The sequence below is a fragment of the Coccomyxa subellipsoidea genome (assembly GCF_000258705.1).
Source record: "Coccomyxa subellipsoidea C-169, whole genome shotgun sequence".
Taxonomy (NCBI): Eukaryota; Viridiplantae; Chlorophyta; class Trebouxiophyceae; family Coccomyxaceae; genus Coccomyxa; species Coccomyxa subellipsoidea.
Genome location: NW_005178041.1, coordinates 131,969 through 158,362, shown reverse-complemented (window position 1 = coordinate 158,362; position 26,394 = coordinate 131,969). Strand labels below are relative to the sequence as shown.

Here is a 26,394-nt window from a genome sequence, read left to right as displayed (position 1 = left end):
CTCTTAGGAGGGAGGTAATTTGATTCAGAGGTTGATCCTTTCTTGGAAGTTTATATACTAAAACTGCTGTCTCAGGGGCAACGCGCATATACAGGAATTGAGCGGTATCAAGAGAACAAGTGCTGCATTTAGAAAAGCCATGGGAAATGTGAGGAACTTGCATGATCACATCAAGAGCCAAAACACAGCACGCAGGTGAGCATGAATGTAATTTCTGTGCAAATTGAACTATATCAGGTCCTGAGACAACCTTCTCATAGCGGAAATTGGGCATTGAGGGCACAGCTCAACAGGAAGATGCCACTGCAGCCAAACGCTAAGCAGTACCTTTGCTAGTTTCTTGGAAGCTGTGCATATCAGTGGTATATTTTGCATCACTGCGCAGCCCCTTCGTTTCCTCTAGAGACCCCGGGCCCCTCTGGCGAGTCGCTCAGATCAATGACCTCCGCCGCAGGTGCCGCCACCTTCCTCTGGCTTCCATCCTCGCTGTATCTCCCCTCGAGACCCCCCATCCCCCCTGTGATATCTCCCCTGCCAGCTCCCCTGATGCGCTTGGGGCTCGAGAGATCCCTCTCTTGACTGGCCTTCCTCTTCTGTCCAGGCGGTTCAGCATCCCCACTCGCTGCTGGCTCCTCAGTCTTCAGCCCAGGAACTGCTGACATGAGTGCCACACGTGCGCCATCCTGGCTGCCAAGCTGGCGCTGACACCCCTTCAGTGCTGCTGCTATCGCCCGAGACACGTCCTCGTCATTCAGCGCTGCAGCCGCCTGTTTCCACGTAAAGCACATGTCAAGCAGCACAATCCAGAAAACCAAGCTGCATGCGGCGTTGTACGCTCATCAGCAGCAGATGTGTGACAAGTGCATATCAAGAAGAAGAAAGCAAGCCTGGATGCACGCCGGCCAGACACTGACAGAGTAGTTAAAGATCTGTGGTAGAGAGGGCTGTGAACTCTTCTTGTTGTACATAGGATCGTTTAGATGGTACACAGCAGGGCCCAGGGGGTTACAGAAGTATGAAATTGGCGCCGGCAGAAGTACCTGAATTGGCAGGCTGCCAGATGGCGCTGACACGGCAGCCAGCGCTGACATGGCGGCCGGCGCTGGCGGCAGCTTTGCAGTAGCTGCTGCCACAGCGGCTGTTGGTGAGCTGCTTGGGGAGCGCACAGCGTGCTCAGCAGGCTGCGCAGAGGGAGATCCTGCAAATCAGGTATGTCTTATCACTAATCATCAGCCTTGCGCCCAACAGAATGCCGAGTTCAGCTTCACATTACATTGGCAAATATCAATTATCTGGACATTATGCGCTGGCTGAAACCAATTAAAACAACATCCAGCATTGCTTCGTGCTCACACGATAATTCGCATCAAATGGCCCCCACCTGCTGCCACTGCCCCGGCCGCCGCTTGCTTGCAAAGCCGCGCCTCCAGACTCGCATTCGCATTGCGTGCTTGGGCCAGCTGGAAAGACAGCGCCGCTCTTTCCTTGCGCGCCATCTCAAGCACAGCTGCATGCTCCCGGGCTGCAGCCTGTAGCTCCGCTGCCTGCCGCACCATGACCGACTCCGCATGCATGCGGCGCGCCTCGGTTTCCTGCAGCGCCGCCGCCAGCTGCGCAGTAGCTGCCTGCAGCCGCGCGTTGTCTGCCTGCACGTACGCGCCACAACTTTGTCAATTCTCAAGTACCATTTGTCAATAAAGACTTAAAGCAGATTTTCATTGATTGGATCCTTTGCACACATGAATTATTTGCATGCAGTACTATGCTACAGATCAGTTTGAAATAGTGCATCTCCAGTGCTATCGTAAGGCCAAAGAAACGCCCACCTGCAGCACTTGCAAGGGTGGGGCCAGGCAAAGACAAGCAAGCCGCGGAGAGAAGAGCTCACCTCGATGCTCTGCATGGCGTCCAGGGCTTCACTCAGGCAGCTCATGGACGCCTTCACCTTGGCTGCAGCTATCTGTGCCCCCTGAAACACCACAAACACTTATTTTGGTACTCTCGAGTGTCAGCATCCGAATCACTTTGCAAGTGGGCACCAGTGCATTTCTAGGGAATCAGGGCTATCATGTACTGAGTGCAATCTTAATACTTTTGAAATGTGCTACAGATCAGGCAAATGCACTGCTCACCTGCGTGTACTGCTGCAAAGGGTGCTGAGAGCTCACAGGGTTCCCCTGAACCAGCAGCATGAGAGCTCACTTATTGGGCAGCACCGAGAGTATGAAGTCATCGTTCGACATTTGCATTGCTGCCTGGTATTATTCAAAACATCATGACAGGCCCCTGTCATCCCTCCGATACTCTCTCTCTCTCTCCAGAGTGCATGGAGCACTCCCTTGCCTAATTTATATTTCTGGAAAAAGGGTAACGTCAAATGGAGCTGCCCCCTGCACAGTGTTTGGACTGCCTTTTGCATCATGAAACAAATTTGCCCTGTCCACTCTGACCTGGCCAGGCCTATCTTTGCATGCCTTTCTGGCCTGACACATGAATTAGTCCGCTCAATACTAGGGAGCTGCTCGTCAATGTGAGAGCGCCTGGAAATGGCCTGCCCACATCGAATCTGAGGGCTCGAAATCGAGGCTGGGGAGCTCGGAGGACTAGAACTGTGACGAGGCGACGAATCACAGACACTCAGATTTCTATTATTAAACATAGACAAGACCCATGTGCGGACCATTCTAGCTTGCAGGACAATTCGGCATTTGTGTGTCCAGCGGTTGAAAATCCCTGCCAAGGGTTGCGCACCAGGAGCATGGCTGCAGGGGGGATATGAAGTGGGTTGCCAAGGGGCGATGGGCCAATAGCCGGGGTTGCGCGCGCTTCTTGTCTCGGGGACCTGGTAGGGAAATATGGAACTGCCCGGGGTGACTGCTGCAAGCCTGCCCTGGCTGCTGCAAGGGGGCTGCCCACCAAAGACGCCGCCTGATTAGGGGCCCCTGCAGATTCACACAGCATGACTAATTGCCCGTCATCCCATGATCGTGCAATGCACAACTTTGCCTGGCCAAGCCATGTGCTGCCCTACACAAATATGAAACCACAGGAAGCCAGACCGCGGCAGTCTCCTTTTACTTGTCATCCGATCTTCACAGAAGGATCCCAAAGTCCTAAAGAATGTTGACATAACGGGATATTGTGATCGGTGAGTAAGTAAAGAGGAGCTCACGCGCTGTGTTGACTGTGAGGGGTGCAGGGGTGTTGGACGTGGGCTGTCCAGTCAGCATCCCAAGGGAATGCTGAGCTGCTGAGCCCTGCAGCCCCCCAGACGCTGATCTCTGCTGCGAATCCTGCAAGCATGAACGCACTTCTTGATAGGACAATTCAGGGCCGAGCATTCTCCATTTTGCAGCCATGTGCCCCACAAATGAGCCGATACATCTCCGTACAGACACCCCTAGTGCTGGCCGAAACTAGACATGCTTGCTGCCAATAATTAATTTATCTGATGAGCAACACTGAAAGTATGGGCAACACAGAAATAGATCAGTGTTATGTTGAGCAGAGCTTGCAGTGAACGGGCGTGGGCCCTCACATAGAGCTCAACAATCTTTCTGGACCTCTCCGATCCAATCATCGCGTGAAGATCCAACCCCCAATTGCGCCGCTCCTCTGCAGCCAGGCCCTGCAAAGACGCGGCACTTAGCTTTGGTTTTCAAAAAATGCAATGCCTTTGTGGGCTTCCACAAGATCTCTATAATAATAATAAGAATAATAACAATAACAATAACAATAATAATAATAATAATAATAATAACAATAATAATAATAATAATAACAATAATAATAACAACAATGAAAATAACAATAGTAATAACAATAACAATAACAATAACAACAACAATAACAATAAAAACAATAATATAATAACAACATTAATAACAATGAAAATAAAATTGAAAATAACAATTGTAATAACAATAACAATAACAATAACAAGAAGAAGAAGAAGAAGAAGAACAGCTAATATTTAGAAAGTCACGGGACCCCATGTGAGTCAGAGTGTGTCATGAGGCGGCAAGCAGAGCTAGAATGATTGGACTGTGCAGATTCCGTAGCCTCAACTGCAGGGCCCAGTGTCACAGGGTGCCAGATGTTGACCAACGCCTTGCTCTGGTCTTCAAAATATCCTTCCCTGGAACAAAGTCGACACAGATTGGATTGCTGACAGCGGAAGCAGGAGTCTCTCACCTGGTACGCATCAAAGTGGGCCTTGAAGCGCATGAGCTCTTGCGGCAGCAGAAGTGGATGTACACACGCCCAAAGATCTTGCAGCTTGTCCTGCCCATGTCCACCTAGAGGCTCATTACCCATCACCTGGTGCAGCCCCTGCAAAGCATAAACACTGCATAAGTGGAATGCTGCGAAAGGAATGCAGGTCAGTGGCAGAGGTAGCCATCTTGACCTCCATGTCACACCCTTCGATCATGGGACGGCTCAGGTTTGGTTTTTTGTGAATTCGCTTGGGCGCATCACACATCAGTGCTTTACTTGAGTGTTCCCATTCTCTTTGTCAGGAGAGCAGAGGTTCTGCACCCACCTAGAGAGTGCCTTCAGTAAAGGGTGCGTCCAGCAGAGGTTGCCTTCGATATTCATGTATACTTGTGGCGCAGAGGGGATAGGCAAGGTCAGACTCCAGGGGTGAAAACCCACGGGGTTGAGGGGTCAGCAGTGTGTCCGGAAGAAAAATGCGAGTGCATGAGAGTTGAGATTATCACCTGTGGTGGCATGCCCACTGGTGTAGGTGCGGACGCCTGCGGCTGCTGTAGGGGCTGCGTGCTAGCCCGTGCCATGTCATTCGGTGCTCCTGTATAATCAGCCTTCACACGTGAAAAAACGTTGCCTTAAATGTCATTTGTCGGCTAAATGCCTGCATCCCAGGTATCATCATACACGGCAGGAGCTTTAGCCTCTCACATGTTGGCCAGACAACGAGCTGCCTGAAATGCAATCGCAGACCACTGGCATTTACCGGGTGAGCAAAGGGAAGTGCAATCCTAGAATTTACATGGGCAGCAGTGAAGTTGAGTGAAGGGTGCGAGTGCTCACGGGAAGTTGAGAAGCCGGGGCCGATCCGCGCAGGCAGCTGCCCAGAAGCCTGTGCCTTGTTTAGCGACCCTTGAGGAGGCAAGCTCCAGGGGTACGAAGCCGCAGACGGCTGCGCTGCAGGAACCGCCGTTACGGACTCCTGCCGCACTGCAGTCCCTACGGATCCCAGACGTGCGCCCGTTGTTACGGTCGCTGCGGACCCCTGCCGCGCCGGCGGCTGCGGCGCCGTCCCGGAGAAGCTGCCAAAACCCAAATTTTCTTACAAGATTTTATGGACATAATCATGACCCACTTACCGCAAGGAATATCAATACCACCCCATTTCTAATTCACATTCGAAGTGCTTGTTTCAGACACACAGACCTATGCGGATCAAACAGGCAGACCACCACTGCAAATTGCAGCCGCCGTCTTTCAATCAAATACACCTCACCTTGCACGAGAAGGCAAGTCTCCTGCGGCTGCCTGAACAGGCTGAGCAGACAGTGGCCGCATTAGCGACGGCCTGGTCAGCTGCAGCTGTGCAAAGGCTGCATTCTGGGTTGCGCGCACTACAGAGACCGTGCTGGGAGGTGTGCTGCTCGCTGCAGCCTGGCTCTCCTCTCCTGACTGGCCCTGGGCCTTGTCAACCCCCTCAACACCCTACAAGAGAAGTGCGCATCATGTAATGGAGGCTTACCGCCCTTCGAAAAGGATAACACCGCGCAGTATGGATATTTTCATGGCAGCAGAAGGCGAACTTATTTCAGATCAAAATGTTTAACAGCACCGCTCCAGACATCCACTTTCACAAGACACAGCCCTTATGTCTGCTGTCAAATTTGTGTAAATACACGAGCGATTTCTTGCAGAAAATCACCGAATGCAAAGCTGGCCTGGGGGCTGCCGACTGCTGCAGTGCTGGCGGCTGCTGCGCCGGCTGCCCCGTGTTTGAGGACAGGAAGTAGTTGATGCGCGGACGCTGACTGGACTCGCCACTCGCTCTTGCCTGCGGAGCTGCCGGCTCCTTCTGCTGCTGGGCTGCCTGTGATCCCATGCCGCCGTTCACAATCGGAACGGACGGCGTTGCCGGGTGGCGGCTGACGGCCGCCTGGGCCAAGGACAGAGGCTTCTGAGCGGATGAGCTGGTGGGCGGCGGGGAGAACGCGCCCGGCGCGGGGATACCACCTGCCACCGGAATGGAGGTGATTACCCCGGGGAAATGGGGGCCCCCTCCGGGGGGGCTCAGCGTGGGGGTGCCATTTGCCGGCGGCACCTGCGAACGCCTGAGTGGGAGCAGCAGTCCCTGCAAATGCTCCATTCCATAGGGGCCGGCTGACGGCGGCCTGACAGGGCCGGCGGCTGCTGCCGGGCCAGGGAATCCCGCGGTGGCCACCGCGAGGGAGCCCTGCGCATCCGGGGCCCCAGCAGGGGGGACCTGCCGGGCTGCGGTGGCCGGGGGCCCCCCTGGAACGCTACCGGCTACGGGAATCCCAATGGCAATGCCGGACCCCTGCCACCCCCCGTTCTGAGCAGGGGGTCCTCCGCTTGTGGCTTGCACTGAGAAGCCCTCTGCAGGGCCCTGCTGGGTTTGGGGCTCATGGCTGAAAGCTGCAGGACGTTCGCCGGGGGGACTGGGGTCTGCTTGCTCGCTCTCATCCACAAGGTTGGCGGCTGAGAGGAGCATGTCGCAGTTGGTCGCCATGCTGCGGTGGGCTGACGTCGGCGACAGTGGCGTTGACGCTGCTCCTCCCTGCAGCCGGGACTGCCCTTGTCAGTATTGAGTGGCCTCTTCTCAAGCTTGATTCTAGCATCATTTTGACTGTTTCACCCAGGACGCGACCCTTTCAATGAAGAAATTGGTGTACGCACTGCGTAATGCTTATGTGGGCACTGCCAACAGGTTCAAGATGAAAAGGATGTCTTCCATAATGTCTCCATGATCTCTCGCAGAGGACACTGCCTGAGTGGCGCCCACACTCACAGCGGACAAACCAACTTGCACCAGTCATACACGAGTGTGCCTGCTGAGGCTTTTCGATATGAGCAATTTGTTGACGTCAGTGAAACTTCACGGCAGTGCTCTTAGCCCAAACCTGGGTATGGCTGCGGCGACGGGCCAGGCCGATCGCCCTCTGCAGGCGCTCATCGAAGTCTTCTGCGCGGCTGTAATCCGCCTCCGATCCAGCGGCGCAGTACAGGCTGTGCTCCAGCTCTGCCTCTGGCGCGTAGCTGCGTCCTGGGAACGCCTCCTTCATCCGCGCCACACTATCCCGGCTGCACAGCACTCGAGAGATCTAATATCCCGCCTGAACTCCGCTCCTCAAGAAGCAAGCTTGTGCAACCATCCGATGGCCAGCTTGCACGCTTCACAGACCTGTGCACAGCTAGCTCTGGACCTGCAGGCTTTGCCTTGCATGCCTGCCAATGTTAAACATGCGCACTCACAAGACTTCGGGCATGTGGTCATGTCAGGATGTCGGCATTAGTTGCCACGATCCATGCGGCCAAATTGCTGCGTGGACATCATAGGACTGTGCCATATTGGACTGTATACTGCTCTGGCTAAAAACCTGCGAATGCCGGTGCTGGAGGCCAAATTTGCTGATGTGTGAGGACAGGAAATCAATTACATATCTTCTAGAATAATGACATAAGGCACCAGCAAAATAAGAATGTGTTCAAGGGTGATCTAGCGTGGCGCACATTTTGGCGAGGGTGGCGGTGCGGGCGGGGTGGTCTGCGTCGGCGTTCCATGTCCTCGGGGGACGCTGCATGGGCACGCTACTGCGCGAGCTGCCAGATCCGGTGCTCTGGCCTGCACAACAGGTCACACCTAATGCATGAGGTTTTTTCTGTCAAGTCATCGGGTCCGGTCAAGAAACAAGTACTACACTGACATGTTGGCCAGATCCCTTCAGGTGCTCCAAGCTACCTCTGGGCAGGTCAAACGCCAGAGGAGAGCAGTGAGAGCATGAGGAAGACTTTTTGGGACAATTCTTCGGTCCACGCTTGTCCTACGGCTCGGCTCAATTTCGACTTTCCATTTCAATCGTCCTTTCGCTTGGATCTCTCATAGTGGTGACCTACAGAGTGCGGCAGCAGTTCGAACACAGCTCTGGCGCAACGTGCAAGCCCCGCTCTTCCACTTGGGGTTGTCATGGCGGAGATTTCTGCACGACCGTGGAAAGATGATCCATCATGCTTTGCACCAGTCTGGCGCCATCTACTAGTGGTTTCAGCGCCGTTGCAAACTTGGCCAGCACTCAGAGTTTGAGACCGGTGACATATCACAATGGTGAAGCCCTCCAGTCGGAAGCACTCTACTGGTTTCCCCACTTTCTATATTTCCTGGCAGGCCGCACCTGGGCGCTGGCTTCGGGATTGGCCGGTGACATGCACGCGGGCGACGCTGCCCTTTGGCATTTCGCTGCGCCGGAAGTGAAAGGTGTCTCTTACGCGGAGGTAGTACTCCTCCTCGCTCTCACCGCTCTGCTGTCCCCAGTCCAGCCAGTCCTCCCTGTGAACAATCAATTTTGTGTGAGTTTTGGTTTGGCAGTCCCTGTCTGATGTAATAGGATTGCACCTTCTTTCCCTCTAGGCCTTCCTCTACATATATATATATACTATAATCACAGTCAGGGGTCACACCAAGACTGCAGTAGGGGCTTATTGAGGTGTCCGCTGCATCAAACTGAGCCAGTTGTCATTCTCGGCCGCTGCTGCTCATACTGAGGCTAAACGGGGCCCATAACAAGCCAGATTCACAGCCGGATGTGTCATCAAAACCAAGCAGATATTCTCCCTGATTTTGTTGGTGATATGGATCAGGACTTCTCAAAACGTGGTTCATGCAGATGTCTTGGGAAAACTCGGCAAAATCCATGGACCATCTACATGTGTGCTGTGTGCTGAGGCAAGGATGTTGTGAATCCCCAATCCCAGTTGCATTTAAATGTCTGTGACCGCTGCTGTTGCTGCCTCAATGAAGGCACAGGCATTGCCTGGCGTTGTGCAATGCTGCTTGCTGACTGCTGCTTGATGGCACCACAAGGAGGATAAAACTCATAAAAGCCAACAGGGGGTCTGTCCGCCGCCCTTTCTTTGGATGCTGCCTCACAACCCAGCTCTGTGCTGCTCTCTGCTTTCTGAGCTGCAAGATCTTCTGACATCAAATGACCAAAGGCAGGAAGGTGCCAGCCATTTGGTGATTCAAAATTAGGCCGTGATTTAGACCCACTGATACTTCGCTACCCAAAGTCTCAAGCTATGAGTCGTGGTGGGACTCTTATTGTGAAGGTCCATGATGTGCCAAGGCAATAGAGTGGACGGAAGAAAGATAGCGGCCCTAGACCCACTGCGTGGCAACTTTTGACAGTTCTAGCCATAGCCGTCGCCACAAAATGCGCATACAAAACACAAACAAGCAGAAATATGGGTGTATGAAGTTGGGGTAGGGTCATAATGCATCTGGGGGGCTTGCCTGCAGCTGTGGTGCGTCCTGAAGAAGTCGGCGACTTCTTTCCATCGGTCCAGGCGCTTGCCCGAGCCGTGCACAGGACACTGTGCGACATACTCAATGTAGCCTCGTGGTTTGGCGGCCGACACAATCTCGCGCACGCTGAAGCCCGCCGGCAGCACCACCGCCCCCGCGCGATGCTGCACCGGCCGCGGCGCCTCTGCGCAGAAGACAGGTCTCAGCTGATCCTCTACAACGCGAGAGCAGCAGAATCGGTACAAGGCAGGAAATGGATGGTGCACAGCTTCTTGTGTCAGCTGCTACATAGGCCCCCAATTCCACCGGTGCAGGACATTTGTTTGAGGTATGAATAAGACAACGCCCAGCAGTGAAGCCGCTTGGCAGCCACCTAGACATGGGCCTTGCTGGCGTGCACCCCCGCAAGCTTTTGGTGTCCCACAAACCGCTGGAACACCAGCCAGCAAGGCAACACGTCTTGCCTACAGCCGGCTTTTGCCATGCAGCACATCTTTGGCTTCCTGTACCAAGCCCAGCAGAGCAGAAGGGACTGTCACGATCAGAGGCCACCCTCCATTTAGTGCTCCCACTTCTTGCCATCAGCGACCTTGTCCAGATCTTTCGCACAGTACTGCAGCCACGCTGCACTGCCATGATGAGTGAAGACGACGCTTAACAATATTGTAAGCACCCTGTGAATTTGTCTTACTGCGGGTCTAGAGATGAACATAAGGAACAAAAATGGGCGTGCGCAGGATTAGCAGCCCACCCAGGTTGACGCCACGCACTGCCTCTTCGGCCACTAGAGGGTCCAGCTCAGCAAATTGCGCAGCACGCAGGTCGCCCTCCTCCTTGACTACTCGCAGGATCTCCTCAGCGTCGTCTATCAAAACTGCACAGGACCACAGAACGTCTGTGAGTGCTGTCACCACATCAAAGAAGACACAGAATTCCTTCAATGTCCAGTCAACAAGGGCCCAGAGACGTGCATGCTTTGTTGACATCACCACAAAACACGATGCACAGCAACATAATGCCATGCTGCCTGCTGTGCTCTGCTGCAGGAGAGACAGGCAGCCAAAAGCCTGCAAGCACTGCAGTGCCAGTCCCAATGCAGAGGCAGCACGTTCTTCGGAATCAGGATGCAGGAAGCAACAGTAAAATCGGTCACACGAGCTCGGAAAAGGCAAGTGAGGACAACAAGAGGTGGGAGGTGGACAAGAGAGGTGGAGATCCAGGGTGCAGGATTCTAGACGAACACCAAGTACCTATCTAAATACCAAGTTGTGGACTGTTTTCGGTTGCTTTTTTCACTGTTGCTTGCAGGAAAGGAAGGGGCTCACATGGGGAGCCCAGTCTGCCGTGGCCGGGGGTATTGTAGGCCCGAGCATTTGCGGCCAGCTGCTCAAAGTCCTTGAGCAGAGATGCCAGGGACTTGTGCGCGCCTTCGCGCACGCGCTTGCGGATCAGGCTGAGCCAGACCTCGTCCTTGGCTTCGACGTGGTTGCCGTAATCGGGCACAATCACCTGATTCACCCGCTCCTGCGCAGTTACATGCATGCACATCAAATATACACCCCACGCTCACATATAAGGGAGCTATATTGACAGCAAAAGCTTTGTGATATCAGACATGAATAATTACAAGGGTGCATCATTGATGAAAGGCATCATCAGGCTTGTCAAATGCCTCTGGCCAAAACCCTGGCTCAATCATGCATTCTCACAAGGCCATTGAACGGCTGAAACGGCACCTTAGCACAGTGCCGCTAAACTAGATCTTTATTGCGAAGTCCCTACATGCAGGCACAAACAAGAGCCAATGCAGGTTTTATCTGCACTGTAAGAATTCAGATAAATCTCCGATGTACATTGAGATGGTGACACAGGTCCTCACCGTGAAGATGAAGCGCTTCTGCCTGGGTACGCGCTTGTTCAGTGCGTCCAAAACATCCCTCAGCAGATCGCGCATCCGTTCATGCGCACTCAGCCCACCGACCGCTCCCCTGCAGCAGCAGCGCGTTTGAAAAATCAGAGATGCTGTCATGCATGCAGCTTTTATTTTGCCGAGCTCTTCCGCAACATGCAGTTGGAAGCACGGTGTATGCATCCACAATCACCGGCCGCAAAGGAATTTTATCTTGGCAGAAGCAGCAGGGTCATTGACAGCAGAGGCGAGTGGAGCAGAGGCAGAGAGCAGAGTGCGCGCCCATTCTGGCGGTTCTTAGTTGGCCTGCCCCTAGGCGGCTTCCCCATGTCAGAGCGGCTGGGCCACTTGTAGAGCGCCAGCTGTTGCTGCGGCTGCAGGTCTGACGCATCATCCCCCCTCACCATTTCTTGGCTGGGCCCCGGACGATCCACCCCAGCCTCGTAGTCCGCATCCGCCGGATCGTCCGCCTGTTCGGATAATCCACCCTCGCTCCCATCGGATTCCTCACCCTCCGACGGCCACTGGGGCACCCCGTAGCTCTGCCCGTCATCGTCCGCAATTTCATCATCTCCCTCGCTGACGTAGGGTTCACCCCGGACCACATCGGAGGGTATTCCCCAGTCCCCCATGCCACCCTCCTCCTCCATCTCACCCCCTGACTGCATGCCTCCTTCCGCGCCGGCATCCCCCTCTGCTGTCCCTTCTGCTGCGGGAGGCTGCGACTCCCCTGGATCATCTGCCGTGGCGGACTGCAGCCTTTCTGCTTCGCGGCTTTGGGCATCTGCTGTGGTGAAGGGAGACTGATCGGGCCCCTCAGCGCGGGAGGGGGGTGCAGGTTCCTGGCAGGGAGCGGTTGACATCACCGCCAGCTCAGCCGCCAGCTCAGCGGCGGCCGCGCGCGGTGAGTAAGCGCCTGTCACGCGCATGAACGGGGACGGCCCGCCGCTGTCCTGCGAGTCCGACGACTCATCCTGCCGTTCCTCTGCAACGTTCCCTCCCTCGCTCATTTGCTGCACTGCAGCGGCCTCCCAGCTGTGCCCGCGGCTCTGCTTTGCCGCCTGCAACTCGCTGCTGGGGGCCGCACCCGAGGGGCCGTCCCCCGTTTCTGCATCGGTCTCCGATGCTGTGTCGCCGCCCCTGCAAGCCACAAGCGCCGGCTGAGCATTCCACTTGCCTGCTCTCATGGCATCACAATGAGTGGCACGACCAAGTCCTTGAATCGTCTTGCAATCTCTCGAGAGAGATGTACTCTCCTAGACATCGCCCTCTGCTAGCTTCAGACATGAGTTGGGCATCTTGCAATCATCGTCATCAATCCTAGAGGTCTAGGAAGCAATGATACAGCCGGTCCAAACCAAATGATCACAATGCACATTTTGACCTGAGGCCAACTGGCCAGCGGTGTTATTGGTTATGTCAATGCGGCAGGAGGTTACCTCAGTGATATGGAGGGATGCACTGCATCGTGGTCCCTTCCGCTGCCGTTTGGCATCTCCTCTAGAGGTTGAGATGCCCCGGTGTCCTCATCATCTTTCCCTTTGCTGCCCCCTGACTCCACCTCTGTGGAGCCTGCACCCACCAAGCCCTGATCACTCTCCACCCATACAACCAAAGGGCACAAGCTGCCCTGCATATCATGAGAACGCTTCAGAGCAGGGCTTGAAATGCCAATCATGCAAAGCACTGAACAGGGGCCATAGAACTGTATGCTTTGCTTGAGGCTGGTGTCCAAAACAAGGAGTCTTGCACCTGTGCAGGTGTTCTGCACAAAAATTCAATTCCGGCACACAAATGAGCTCTTTGTAGGCGCACGGTACGGTCTTGCAAGATATCGTGAAATCTCTTGGAAGTAGAGCGTTGTCAGGCTCACCGATGATATCCACCTCAGGGCTGCTTTCCTCATCTGTCTCATGCCCACGCCCTGGCTGAGAAGCAGCGGCAGGGACCTCCGGAGAGGGAATCCGCCCTCTCTCCGGGTCCAATGCTGACGTGGCGCCACCGCGCAGCCGCAGCTGCGGCGGCTGGTTGCCGGACTCGGCGTTGCCCATGCACAGAGCAAATAGCGGCCCTCTTCGCACTGTAGACGCATAAAGCTCTCAGAGGAGTTCACCCTGCTGCAATTCGGTTGAGTCGAAGACATGCAGCAAGTACCCTGGCTGCTGTCTGCACCCCTGCTTAAGCCAGCTGAGGGCAGAAGAAAGGAGGGCTGAATTCCCAGTGCAATATGCACTTCAGGGGAAACCAGCTCAAGAAGCGCATCAGCACCAAGGGCGGCTGCATGGCTGGGTCGGCCGTGGGAATCATTTGCTGCGCTTTGCTATAAAGATTCCGGAACCAGCAGAAGTGCAGATGCTCTCACTGCGTCAGAGGCCCGCAGGTCAAAGAAGACAGCTGGACTGGCAGGGACCAGTGCCCGCGTGCACTGTGCACTTAGATCATTCCAGAAGAGATTCTAGGAGTGGGTGCTGCAGTGTCGGGGGGACTGCGCAGCTGGGAGATTGTGCGGGCGCGGCTGCGCACCTGGGTTTGGGGGTTTCAGAAGCAGTGGCGGCTGGAGGCGGCCGCTGTCGGCGTTTTAGGCAGCTTTGCTTGTCACCGCCAACGTCAGCGCTTCCTCAAGGCGCAGCCCTTTTGCTTGTACAGGATCGCTGGCAATCAGTTGATCTGGATAGGTGGGTCATCATATTTTGCTTGGCCCTAAGTGAAGTTTGGGACCTAGGAAAAATCAGATTGACATTGGAATTAGATAGGAGAGGCACAACGACCAAGAGAAGTTTAGCCTAGCACCGATGCATCTACCCATCGATGAGTCAATTGCTGCTCGGTCACAGAAGAGCCGATCAAAACCTGCCACATTGGACATGCACTTTATATGATGCCAGAAAAACAGTAAATGTTAAAATCCGACGTCTGCTTTCAGAAGAGAATGCGTGCTGAGAGAGACAAATCCCCTGCAGGTTTACAATCGGGACCCTACAATTCCACAGTTCCCAAATTTGGCTTTGATGTTGCATGCAATGGCCTGGTGGGCCTGACTGCAACGATCTGGCACCTCATCAAGCATGCATTTGTTCTTCTGCATGCCTACGCAGAATTCCATGATTGGACATGGATGGCTTTGAAGGTCTAAGAGATGTACAATCTTGTAAGTATTTACATGTACAGCCACATGGCAAAAACAATTGTGCTGCGCACATCAGCACTGCCGACATATTCAAATCACAGCAACATTATTATCAGCAAACTGTAAGGTGTCCAGGCAAGTGATGCACATGTTCCAAAACCACTATGACTGATTAGGTGATGGCTGCATCGATGCTCCAGTAGATGGTGGTTGGCTCAGCGTCCCTCTTGTGGGAATCCCACCACCATGCATATTTAGATGACAGCCTCCGCATCTCCTTGGCAGCTTCCTCCATACTGGGCTGGCCGCTGGAGGCTACATGCGCCGAAACCATATAATGCAGCAGATCCTGGAATGACACATCGGCGCTGTAAGCCTTGTAAGCAACCAGCTAATTAGCTGGTTGCTTGGAGCGCCTGCATCTAAAAATGCAGGTGCTCCAACTTAGAAGTTCCAAACCGAAATCATTGCAGGTGCTGCTGCAGTTGCTGTAGAGGGCAACAAGGGTGCATGCATGCGCGAGTGCATTTCTTGGAGGATGCAGCTGCAGAAATAGCGCAGGCGAGTGCGCTACAGCAAAGATTCTATGTGGAAGCTGGCTCAAGAAGGCAGAAGCAGCACCTGACATTCCAAGTTGCAGGTGTCCTCAGGTGATATGTCCCACCTGCCATCAACGCCACTCCATCAGCCCTTCACAATGGCAGACACTCGCATGCTTGAGGCTTCTCAGGGGCTTGTTTGAACAGTGTCATGTTCCATGGCTGCACTCTCAGAACGTCTGCTAGGACATCTGGCTCGGGAAATATCAAGTGAGTGATACTGCAGTGATTTGGAAGAGCGCGCACTTCATCCGATTTGTCATCTCCCATGCGCCATGTCCCTGGGAAGTATCATCATGCCCAGTCCACTTGAAGGGGTCAAAAAGCCTCGCCGAGGGTCGGTAAATCGAGAACCCCGGGTCTGTCGGTGCAAATCCCATACGCCAAAGACACTCCGTGAGATATGTCTCGCCTCCACCCGAGCTGACTCCTCTTACACACTCCTCCATTGACTTGAAGCTCAAGCGCTCCAAGAGACCGATGCTCAGGATCACGCCTGCATGCATGCATAAATTGGTGAATGGTCGGTACCTGACTGGACTGTGACTGGATGTGCAGCTTGGAAGCATGCAGCAGCGCATCAGGCATATCTGCCAGATATCTACCATAATTCCCCAAAAACGAGGTACATTCCAAATGGAAAAAGAACAAAAGCTTGCTGCTGTGTTTTGGCCGTGTTGTATGAGGTGCACATGCATAGCATTGTTTTTCAGAGATGGCATCCACAATCCAAGCAGCTCACAGCTCCCGGAGACATAATAAACAACTGAACAATAAATTCAGATTCCCAATCAGGTCAGCCTGAGGGTGCAACATGTACCATTCATTTCTGCCAGTCCAAGCACCGTTATTGGTCAGAGATTTCCCTACCTGCCCCTCCGTGAATGCTGTAGCCTTTGCTGCTTGGGAAGGGAATGCTTCCCTGACATGGCTCTTTGGTGCTATCGTTCTGGTCCCCAAAAAGATCTGGCGCTGCGTCACAGAGCAGCTGCGGCGTGCAGGGGCAGCCGTAAGGTGGCGTGAAATTCCACTCCCGAGGCCGCACTGGCGCGCTGTCATTGCTTTGATCGCCCCGGAAACCTGCGCGAAGGCAAGCACTTTGCATTGAGCTCTCTTCCTTGCTGTGATCTGTGCATTTGGTGCAGACCTGATCGTGCTCCCAAGCAGTCAGTCAGGCACTTGACCTATTGAGAAGAGCAGGGCAAGGCACAAGAAGTTAGATTGCACGTTCACACCAGCCAGACCTCTAGGTTGGGCTTACGTATGCAAAGACAGGCCTGGCTTGATCTAAGAAGCAGCAATGTGAGTTCAACCTATTAGAAGGCAGGTCCACAGAGACATATAGTCACCTGCAGTGAGGAGCAGGAGATCCGGGTGGTCCTTTGTGTGGCAGGGGAGGCAGCGGGGGGCGCTCTTGTAGGGGCCCCCATGCTGGCCCCCCCACCAGAGGTTGTCGGTGATGACATAGGGGACCTGAGGGTCAAAACCATCCAGCATCTGCAGCACTGCCTCTGGAAAGAAGACTGTGTCTGCGCCGCCAAAGAGCATCCACTTGTAGCCGGTGCCATTCAGCGCCTGGGCCACACAGACAGCAAACTCTGCACACCATGTGTAGTTTTGATCACTCACTACATATAATACTTAGGTATTACTACTGACTGATTGCATGCATACATGCCAGTGACGTGTCATGCAGGTGCAGGGACTCGTCCAATGGCGTTCCCTTCAGTGCAGCATCTTCAGCTGCACTTCAGTGGTACTTAACCGCTACCACCTACTGGATTATCTCGATCTTAAACCATGCACAAAAAATCTTGCCCAAGAATCACACTGACAAAAGTATTGTCACCTCATTCCCAAGCACTATGTCGTTGTGGCCTTACGTTTGCATGTAAGCTGCCTCGCGGCTCTTCTCATCTCCACCTAATGGGGGCGATGGCTGTTCTGCTCTCTGAGAGCACGATCCGCGGATGCAGATCAAATACTATGGCCTTCTAGTGGCTTTTACATTTCAGTGGGCTGCTCTGGACCCGTACAGGAACCGCCACATCAAGTGTGCAGCACTATTCAGCTTCACCTAATCTACGGGTGAGAGGCCATTTGCTCTCACAACATGCGCTGCTGGCAGTCCGAACACAAGTGTCTCTTGCATATCAGAGGGATGCCCATAAGCCAGGTTGGAAGTGTTGCTTCAGGTATGCAGCATTCTCCGCTGTGCAGGGGCGATAGAAAAGTAATACCTGGTGGGCAAGGAAGGGTGTCAGCGCCCAGCGCGTGTCGCCAGAGTAGGCAGACCTCTTCGGAAGATCATTCGGGTAGAACACCCAGGTCTCCCCTGCCGCAGTGGCTTCCTCCTGTTGATTGCTTGTTGGCAGCACGTCCAGTGACACTACTGTCCGGATCCACTGCACACATCACATGTGGAGGTGCCTTCAAGTGGCACTTCAAGGGAGCGCACAATGTCTCTGTGATGCTGCATGGGCAGGACATTTGCAGGAGACATAGCAAGCCCATCTGCTGAGCCCATCTGGGCGTGCCGATGACCCTGTAGACAGTATCTGTGTGCTGTGTGCGCACACTTCTTGTGTGTTGACAAATGAATATAGGGGCAGGCATACAAGACCCATGGCTACATGAGTAAAGGCCAACTGGCTCTCAACTTGAGTTACAGGGCTTGGCATGCCATGGGCATCTCCTCCCTGCAACCGCTCGAGGCATGAAATACTGCTGACCTTCATTCACTAAGTTCGTGGGAGTAACACACCTGTCTCAGCTGCCGGCCAGCGCTCACAAGGGGGAGCTGAGTGATGTCTGCGCTGACAGCGGCCGCCAGGTCCTCTCTGGAGATCCGCTGCGCAGCCGGCATCTCAATGATCTGCACGCACGCCACAGAAAGTCTGCGGAGCTCTTTACACAGACATGCCCAGACCATGTGCGTCGAGGCAATTTGCACACAATGTGCCCGGAGTGATGCATTGTGCCAAGTGAATTGCTCATAGCGCACAGCAGCACGCTACAGGAGTGCTGCGATGTCCAGATTGACATGCGGCATGACCCGATGGCGAGGGCCTGTGACCGGCTGTCACCATGGCTTCAGACTTGTGCTCCACACCAGAGTTCTTTGCAATTGTAATGGATTTACCTGTGGTTGTGAGCCCACCTTTGATGCTGCGCGCTGGGTTGCCATCACGGCCCTTGCTCGGCTCTCAAGGTGTCTTAGCTGCGCTGTCAGCTGACGCATTTCCTCCCCCTGGCTGTTCCAAACATGCTCCTGCTGCTGCTTCTCCAGGGCGGACAAATCTGCTTTGAGGAGCGAGTCTGCACAGAAGACGAGCAAGTGAGCAGGACTGGACAAATGATTTTTCAGATTGTTGCTTCACAGCCAAGCTGTTTGGAATTTTGAGCTGAATAGAAGTCGGAGCCAGCTGCTGTGCAGGACAGAGGTAGCAGAGAAGCTATGCCACTTGAGACTATCCAAAATCCTACTTGCTGATCAGCACTGCTGGCAAAGCAGGAAGCAAGTGGTGGATAACATTTTCACCTTGTCCCCAGTTGAACATCGCTATATTGTGATTTGGACCACTTGACAAGAACACCGTGAGGGCACCAGCCAATACTAGGAAAACTATAATTGAACACGGTGGTTTTTCTCTTGTTGGACACAGCCTTCCAGCCAGGCCGCCCATGCTTTAGCCTTTACTACCCAATGATTGATCTTTCTAGATCTTGTTTTTAAGTGCACCACTTTTCTTCAGCGCTCGATTTGAAAAGTCAAGTTAAGGTTCCGTATGCATAGCTTTCTCGAAATTCATTAGCACTATAAGCCGACGTAAGAAGGCCTTGATGTCAACACAATTTCCAATGAACTATGATGACATCAAAACATAATTTCCGAAATCTTATTTGTTTATCCAGGCTTGGACCGTCCGAGAGGTATGCCCACGTGGTGCCCAGGCGCTGGATCGAGGATGTTGTCCTCGTCACCGGCATGCCCCTGTTCGCCCTTCGCCAATATTTCACAAGTTTGAGATCAGAGGTGTAGATGTTTGTTCTTTTCGCATTTTTCCTGTAATTTCAGGACCGTGTCAATTTATTGCTTCTGTCAATGTATTGGACGCATCATTGCAGGCCCAGGCTTGAATGTTGAAGTGGTCGCGATAGTGCGAGCAATGCTGGCGATCTAAGCTACGATCAAAGCAATGTTCCCTTGACGGTAGCCTTCGCAAAGTCCATGACTCGAAGCATTTGGCAGGGGTTATCTAGATACCTCGCAGCTCTCGCACTGATTGGCCTTTGCTGGGCGATCAGCATCCACGCTGACGATGGACTGTCCGCACTTCTTGAATCGCACTACCAGCACAGCGGTGGTGCAGCCTCTCACCGAAATGTGGACTTTGCGTCCCAACTTAATCTGGATAGGGACCCTGCTGAGATCCTAGCAGAAGCAGATCTGAGCTTTAAGGCTCCCAGCACCTATGAGATAACTGAGGTCAGCCTTTCTCAAGATCCAGAGCACAGTAGCGCACCTTCTGGCCTCAGCAGCAATGGTCACATTGGTGCAATGCGCGCAGCAGCGCCCAAAATACAGTGGGGCCGTGACAAGCGCCTACAATCGGGTGCACTCAGTGAGCACAGCGCAGAAGTGCTCTCTGGAGGAGATCAGGTCAATGTGACTTTCCTCAAACGCCGTATTGAGGAGCTCACCAGGTTCGCAAATGCCCGCCTGTCTCACTGGTAGCTCGCTGAATATAGAGATCTCTGGAAAACCGCAGAGCCGCCATCATTCAATGGGTTAGTAGGGAGAATGTTCGACCCTCTTATATAGAGCTGGATGCCTCAGGCTTGGATCCAAGCTGTTGGGCATCACTTAATCTGGTCTTACCTTCTGGTGTCAGATCTTGGCACCTCCGGCTGGCAAAGGCTGGTACACGTACAGCCTGTGGTCTATTGAATCCTGCTTGAAACAGGCAAGTTGTTCAAGGGGTAGAGTGTTGGTGGCCTTTACATGCAGCTTGTTTTTGTACGCACCGGTGCCCTCCCTGTGGCAGGACAGATGGGATACCACAACACTGAAAATATCGATGTGCCATGCAGGCTACTTGCGCGAGCAGCAGAGGGGGAGGCGGTGAATCTCACTGAGATGGGAACGCCTGAGGATGTGGGCGGAGGGCAGAAGGAGGGAGCGCCGCGTCAGACACGGCCGCTGACAGTCGCTGACCTGGCGGCGGCTGTCCCTTCGAACCGCGCGCATTTACCCCTGGTCATTGCTGGCCGAGAGTGGCGCCAGGTGGGGGCCTTAGCCACAGACATGACTAATGACGCTTCCATGCGGTGAACTGGCTAGATGCATTCACCACTTCTGCCAGTTCACAAAACTGCTATTACAACGACCTAGCCGGATTCTATGCCTTACCATTAAGCACCCTTGACACTGGACATTGTCGCTCTCTCTGTGGGGCTGAGGATTTTTCCTGTACGTTTCATTGAGGTTTCTCACAAAGGTTTTGACGTGCAGGGTATGCGGGCGGTAATTGCACTAGCCAAGGAGCCGAGCACGGAAGATCAGTTAGAGGCGGCGGCGGCAAATGAGACGTGGGTGGCTTATCCAGACGACAGCCCCCGCCGCAGCCCCTTCTTTGCCGGGGACTCTCGCGCTGCCATGGTGCCTCTACTTGCACACCAGGCAAGCACTCTACATGACATTGATGTGCTTTCCGTCAAACATTGCAGCAGGGATCCAATTAGCTGTCTAAGAAAAGGCTGCCCCCTTTCCGTCCTAGTGAGTTGCTCTCTGTCCCTGCACTTAGTACCTTGTGTCTGCACCTGCCAGTGGCTGTTCCTCAAGCGCCCTTGCGCTAGCATGAGTAAATTCAGACTGAGCAGTCCCCTCCGGATGTTCTCTGTAAGAGAGCATGCTGAGCAGCAAGAGCCCCCATTTAATCGATAACAGTCAGGCCAGACTCTGTGGCAGCACGCAAAGACGCAAGTGGTCTTTGGCAGACTGATGGGCTCACAGCACAGCACATCAAGCAAGCAAGCATTTCAGTTGTAGAGGCTGCAAGCGCATGAGGATGCCATGAACCGTTGCACCTGTCTTGAACATGGCCCCTTTTTTTTTCCCCTCCTGGGGTGGACGTCATGGGTTTGATGAAGCTCAATGGGGCTTGTCACTCTCATTCAAATTTGGCGGAACCCCTGTAAATTCCGGGTCCCCCGGTCGCCACTTCGTGGCAACCGGAAAAATAATTGGGACTCCCTTCGCGGCGCCATATTGGCAGAAGTGAAAGTATGATAAAAGAAACACACCGCTATTCCGGGCCGTGTGCGGTCGGTGATACTGCAGTTGTGAGGCAATGTGCATTGGTGATGGCGGAGGATTGGGAATCTTAGAAGCTCAGATGGGAGCTAATTGGCTGATTTACGCAGCCATAACGGCTGTGCGTGCATTATGCGCTGGCATTGAGGTGATTTTAGGGACACGGCCGACTAGGATAGAATTAATGACGACTGACTCCAGCACGGCGTTCAGGAAGTTGCTGCAGGAATTTGAAGATTTTGATGCTTTGATGGCAGGCGCTTGGAGATACCTACAAGTGGCTGCTCTACGGCGACGATGACACTGTCTTCTTCCCGGAAGCTGCCATGCAGCTGCTGGCCAGCTTCGACCCGGAGCTTCCCTACGCCATCACTGACAACATGTGGTACAGCTCTTTCATCTTTTTTTTTTTTGGTTTTTTTTTATTGGTCACAGCTGCTCACATCCTGTCACATCCACCTTGGTTTATAAATTTGGAATCCCTGCAGTCTGGGATGCTATAGCCCTGAAGCGGTGCAAGTGGCATTAAATATGATGTTACGATCATCTGAGTGCAGCAAGCTTCACTAATTTGGTATGGTATCGAATATAAAACTCTACAAACTCATAGCATCCAGCTGGAAACTGGAATGGGGAGCAGGAATGACTATGTGAGAGATGACCTTGACGCTATTGGGCATCCATATGACTGGAGGAGAAGTGCAAGAACCAAGAGACTGGAGAGCAATAATCCAGGTGTTGCTTGACGTACCTAGTCCTTGAGGACAGGAAAAGGAGTAATGGATAGCATTCTGCAAAGATGGGTGGGAACAGGGCACAGTGGCCGTGAGTGTTGCTGAACTGCTAGTGTGAGTCCTGCTGAATTACATTAACCCTGAACCCCAAATATAAAAAACTAAAACCCTGCTGAACTATAGTTCAAATCCACGGTGACAGGTTCGAGGAGAGCTTGGTCGCACAGCCGCCCTTCCGTCATCCGGCGGCCGGCGCGCCGCGTTGCCTCCCCTGCCATTTCATCGACGACCCCCGCGCCCTCCGCATGTTTACAGGCGAGCTTTCTGTGGCCCTGTGCTGACAGGGCATCCACCCGACCTTCTGCCAGGAACAAATCCTTGCAGGTCATTATGTTGCGTGTTCTTGGTGGCTTATTTGAGGGGATTTTGAAGACCATTTGTATCCTCTCGGGTTCAATGGCGTCATGCGCACCAGCCGATTGTGAAATTTGGTGCCAACCGGGGCTTTGCAAGCCTCTAATCAACATCCCTCAAGCTGCCCATCTAAAGGCAAGGCACTCATCAATGGTGATGTTGCCAAGGTCATGGTTCTACCCACCAGGTCTGCCATTCAGGCTGGCTGCATCTTGCGGCCAAGTGGCATTCACCCCTTGCTATCATATGCCAGCACCGGCTGGGATCCAGAATGAAGAATCAAACTGACATCCTCAACGATCTCTGACCGAATCGACAGATTGTTTGCGCATATGACAGGCTTCCACCCGCCTGGCTCCCCCTTCAAGCCGGCGGCGTGGAACTTTGCATCGCCGCGCGGCTGCCCTTGCACGCCCACGCTGCTCTGCGCTGCCGAGTCGGAGCGGCCCCTCTACGGCGTGGCCGCTCGCGGCTGCACCGACCCACCTCCGCCCAAAGCCGCCACCTACGCAATCCACGGTGGTGCAGGTGCTCTCACTTGGACTTAGACCATAGTTGCACCATTCGGTCGAATATTTTTGGGGACCGAATATACGGCCCTATATTCGGTCATACGGTCTGAAAACATACGGAATTCGGTCAAAAACGGCCTATTTTGGCCCAAAACACCGAATATACGACCAAATATACACCGTATGCCGAATGGCCGAATCCGTATGGTGCAACTATGACTTAGACTTTTAGTATGATACCATATGGGCTGCAGACCAGACCTTCAGGCCCCACAGATGTGGCTGCAGACACTCTGTGTGTATGCCCTATGGCCTTCGGGCTTTGGGTTTGCCGACACTGTAGTAATAATAATAACCAAAAAAAGCAGGTGCTGCCTCCTTGAGAAAGAAAACGTCTCAGTGGGGTAAGCGGCAGTTGAAAGTTCCCTGGTGGAATTTTTTCTACCAAGGGATGTCACACCCTTCTAGGCCTCTATACGGCGTGGCAGCTCGCGACTGCCGGGAATCGCCTTCGCCGAAGGCCGCAAGCTATGCAATCCACGGGGCGGGTGATGTGTTCTCAGTCTGCCACTATGCCTCAGTCCTTTTCCAATGTAAGGCCCGAGATCTGGAAGAGTATAATGTTTGAGGGGCAAGGGTCGGTTCTTTTTTATTTTTCTTGTTCTTTTTTTATTTCCTTGTTGGCAGAAGACGCCATTTGAAGTGTAATGGTATGCGAGGGAGTGATCTGCTCGTCAGTGTATGCTGATGTAAGCTACTTGGGTCAGCAGAGCAGGCTGTGATTCTTCCTGAATAGCATAGCACGTGCAAGTTTCGATGGGAAGCTCTGTGTTTCTACCTGTTTCTGTGCCAGCAGCATGCTGTGATTTCCGTGAGCACTGTTTCAGCAAGCTGTCTCGAGATGGGCAATGCTGGTGTGCAGGCGCCATACTGAGCGTCGGGCTCATGAGGCGGCTGAACCGGACGCAGTTTGAGAGCTGTGTGCTCTCCCTCAAATCCACAGGTACGCCCCATGCACGGCACACACTGCTTTTTCTGACGGCCACTCTGCAGTGGTTGCTGCATAAAGCTGCAGTGCAAATTAAAGGGCGGCTATGTGCTGTGGATCTCCTTTGGCCCCGGCTGGCGGGGGGCGGTACAAATACTGAGCACCGTGCCCACGGTTGATTGGGTCTTGCTTGGATCTGGCGAGTCCAACAAGGGGTAGGAATTTGGCAACCTTTACATGCAGCGTGTCTGCAGACGCAGCTTGCCTTCGGCAGGAAACGCGTGTAATAATAAATAATCATAATAATAATAATGTGCTGTGGATATGAGAGGAGCAATGTTTGACATCCACTGACGTGGGAACTTGATGGAATCGATTCCGGTGCTGTTAAAGACCGCAAGAGAAATTGGACTTACGCAAATTTGTGTGATCCCTCCCTGGGATTGGCTTTATGCTTCTGGGTTCTGTTCCGCCCACATCATAGTGCCAAACTTACTAGGCAGGCCATAACTCCCTAGCACTGCGCACAGACATTATGTCAGAGACATCCATACAGGCAGCCCTGGATCTCTTCTGGGGCTTGTCAAAATTTGGTGAGAAACTGTGTGCTCTGTCAAAGCATGAAAATAAGCTTTTTGCTTGGATGCAGGAGGAGATGCATTCTTCACGATCTGCCTGTGGCGGGCAGGCTACGCGCCGACGGACCCCGGCTATTCAGTGTTCAACCCCGAGGCGCGCATTTTCGACCCCTTCCAATGGGAGTGGGGGAACGACAGCGATGGGGAGGCCAGGATCATGCGAGCTCTGGAGGACTCCAAATCTGGATCCTGTGACCACCAGTGCCAGGTCAGCATCCTGCTTCAAGCTTAGGGAAATTATATTTTTCTAGTCTGCACAAGGCGCCAATCCTCAGTACTTGCTGCAGTTTTTTTCTGGTGTCACCAATAATCTTCAAAGTCACCGCATTTGCATCTGGGCTTGTGTAACACCAGATGGCATGTCCTGAGGTGTGTCAAGATTCTTTAATCGCCACTTGTCAAAAATTCTTTGCTCTGTGATCCAGTGTTGTCTTTTAGGCCATAAGTTCAGCTCCAGTGCCAGCCAGCAAATGTAAAGCAAGCCATCACAGCACCTTCCGTTCACCCGATCGGCTTCCGTGCAGCTCTTTGTCTCTGAGCCAACAGGCGTTCACAACTGCTTTAGGGTTGGGTTTTAGGGTGGAAGGATGAAGAATAAACATGTGCGGGCATGTGCGCGCAGCTGCGGCTGGACATGATGGTGAGCGCGCATGTGCGCTCGCGGTGGAAGGGCGTTCCCTACGCCAGCGCCCAGATCACCAAGCTGACTAAGGCGTACAGGCAATGGTCCCGCCAGAGGCAGCAGCAGCCGACAGCTGATTTCTAACCGCCACATCACATGATCTCTGTGCCCTTGAAAGGACTTTCGGTGAGGACTTAGGGGCGGTGTCCCTGCTGCTTGAAAAGCTGCAGAAGAATTTCAAGGAGCGGTCAAGGCAGCGGCAGTAGCAGCAGACAGCAACGTTCAACCGCCACCATGCTTGACCCTTGTGTTGTTGAAAGCTCCTGCCTTTGAAATTTGACAGCAACGGACCTGCCCTGTCAAAATTATGAAGGGAGTTTTCACTGCAGTGGCAGTAGCAGCAGTCACCTTCAGCCGTTGCTTCGGATCATGTGATTTCTTTTTCTTTCTGTGGGCATGTAGCTCCTCCAATGGAGCGCTGAAGCACATGGAGTGCTTGTGGTATTGCTCGGGGAAGCAATGCAGAGCTAGCCTAGCTATGCAGAGCTGGCAAGGGTGCAGCAGCAACACAAGGTGGCTGCACTTTGCGTGACCTTTGTCCACCTGAAGTCATATCCATTGAAGTCCATTGATAAGCTGTACATGCGTCTTTATAAGCTGCATGAGTCGTACTGGGAGTAGTCGCATCCTAAGCGGCATGAGCTGATGGCACTGAGCCGTCATGTTGCCTGTTGTCTGTTGTAAAAATTACTGTCGGGGGCTCCACCATCTGCCCTGGCTTTGGCCGACCGTCTCGGGGCCGAGTGCGCGGCAGGCCTGCATCAAGAATGCATGCAAGCTCATGATGATTACATCATCTGAGCCAGTAATAATAGTGCTAGCCAGCCTTGTCAAGCAGCCTTTGTACGTGAACATGTTCAATCAGATCCCCCCAGGAGCCTTGTGAGTGTCTGCCATTCTTGCGGGCTAATAAATCATATTTCGTGGGCAATCAAGTCACGTCATTTGA

General features: G+C 53.4%; 3 protein-coding genes across 3 annotated transcripts; 1 reads left to right on the top strand and 2 right to left on the bottom strand.

Annotated features, from left to right (window-relative positions):
* Nucleotides 1-374: 374 nt before the first annotated feature.
* On the bottom strand, nt 375-13,486 carry COCSUDRAFT_58812 (hypothetical protein; the record flags this gene model as incomplete). The annotated part of the gene is made up of 23 exons (XM_005650756.1): nt 375-767; nt 1,041-1,198; nt 1,382-1,646; nt 1,889-1,969; nt 2,133-2,177; nt 2,752-2,942; nt 3,173-3,293; nt 3,539-3,628; nt 4,195-4,332; nt 4,722-4,810; nt 5,053-5,291; nt 5,486-5,694; nt 5,912-6,784; nt 7,128-7,308; nt 7,738-7,849; nt 8,397-8,551; nt 9,608-9,710; nt 10,278-10,400; nt 10,852-11,050; nt 11,406-11,514; nt 11,784-12,575; nt 12,875-13,007; nt 13,309-13,486. The coding sequence occupies 23 exons, from the start codon at nt 13,484-13,486 to the stop codon at nt 375-377; spliced, it is 4,977 nt and encodes a 1,658-aa protein (XP_005650813.1).
* Nucleotides 13,487-14,734: 1,248 nt separating this feature from the next.
* On the bottom strand, nt 14,735-18,721 carry COCSUDRAFT_58811 (hypothetical protein; the record flags this gene model as incomplete). Its single annotated transcript, XM_005650755.1, has 7 exons — nt 14,735-14,877; nt 16,032-16,241; nt 16,511-16,736; nt 17,402-17,566; nt 17,926-18,036; nt 18,322-18,479; nt 18,703-18,721. 7 exons carry the CDS (start codon nt 18,719-18,721, stop codon nt 14,735-14,737), a joined length of 1,032 nt encoding a protein of 343 aa, XP_005650812.1.
* A 671-nt stretch (nt 18,722-19,392) lies between these two features.
* COCSUDRAFT_39407 (hypothetical protein) lies at nt 19,393-25,529 on the top strand (the record flags this gene model as incomplete). The annotated part of the gene is made up of 9 exons (XM_005650754.1): nt 19,393-19,650; nt 19,733-19,824; nt 20,256-20,448; nt 20,677-20,823; nt 21,735-21,859; nt 22,945-23,153; nt 24,060-24,140; nt 24,775-24,971; nt 25,386-25,529. 9 exons carry the CDS (start codon nt 19,393-19,395, stop codon nt 25,527-25,529), a joined length of 1,446 nt encoding a protein of 481 aa, XP_005650811.1.
* Nucleotides 25,530-26,394: the final 865 nt, after the last annotated feature.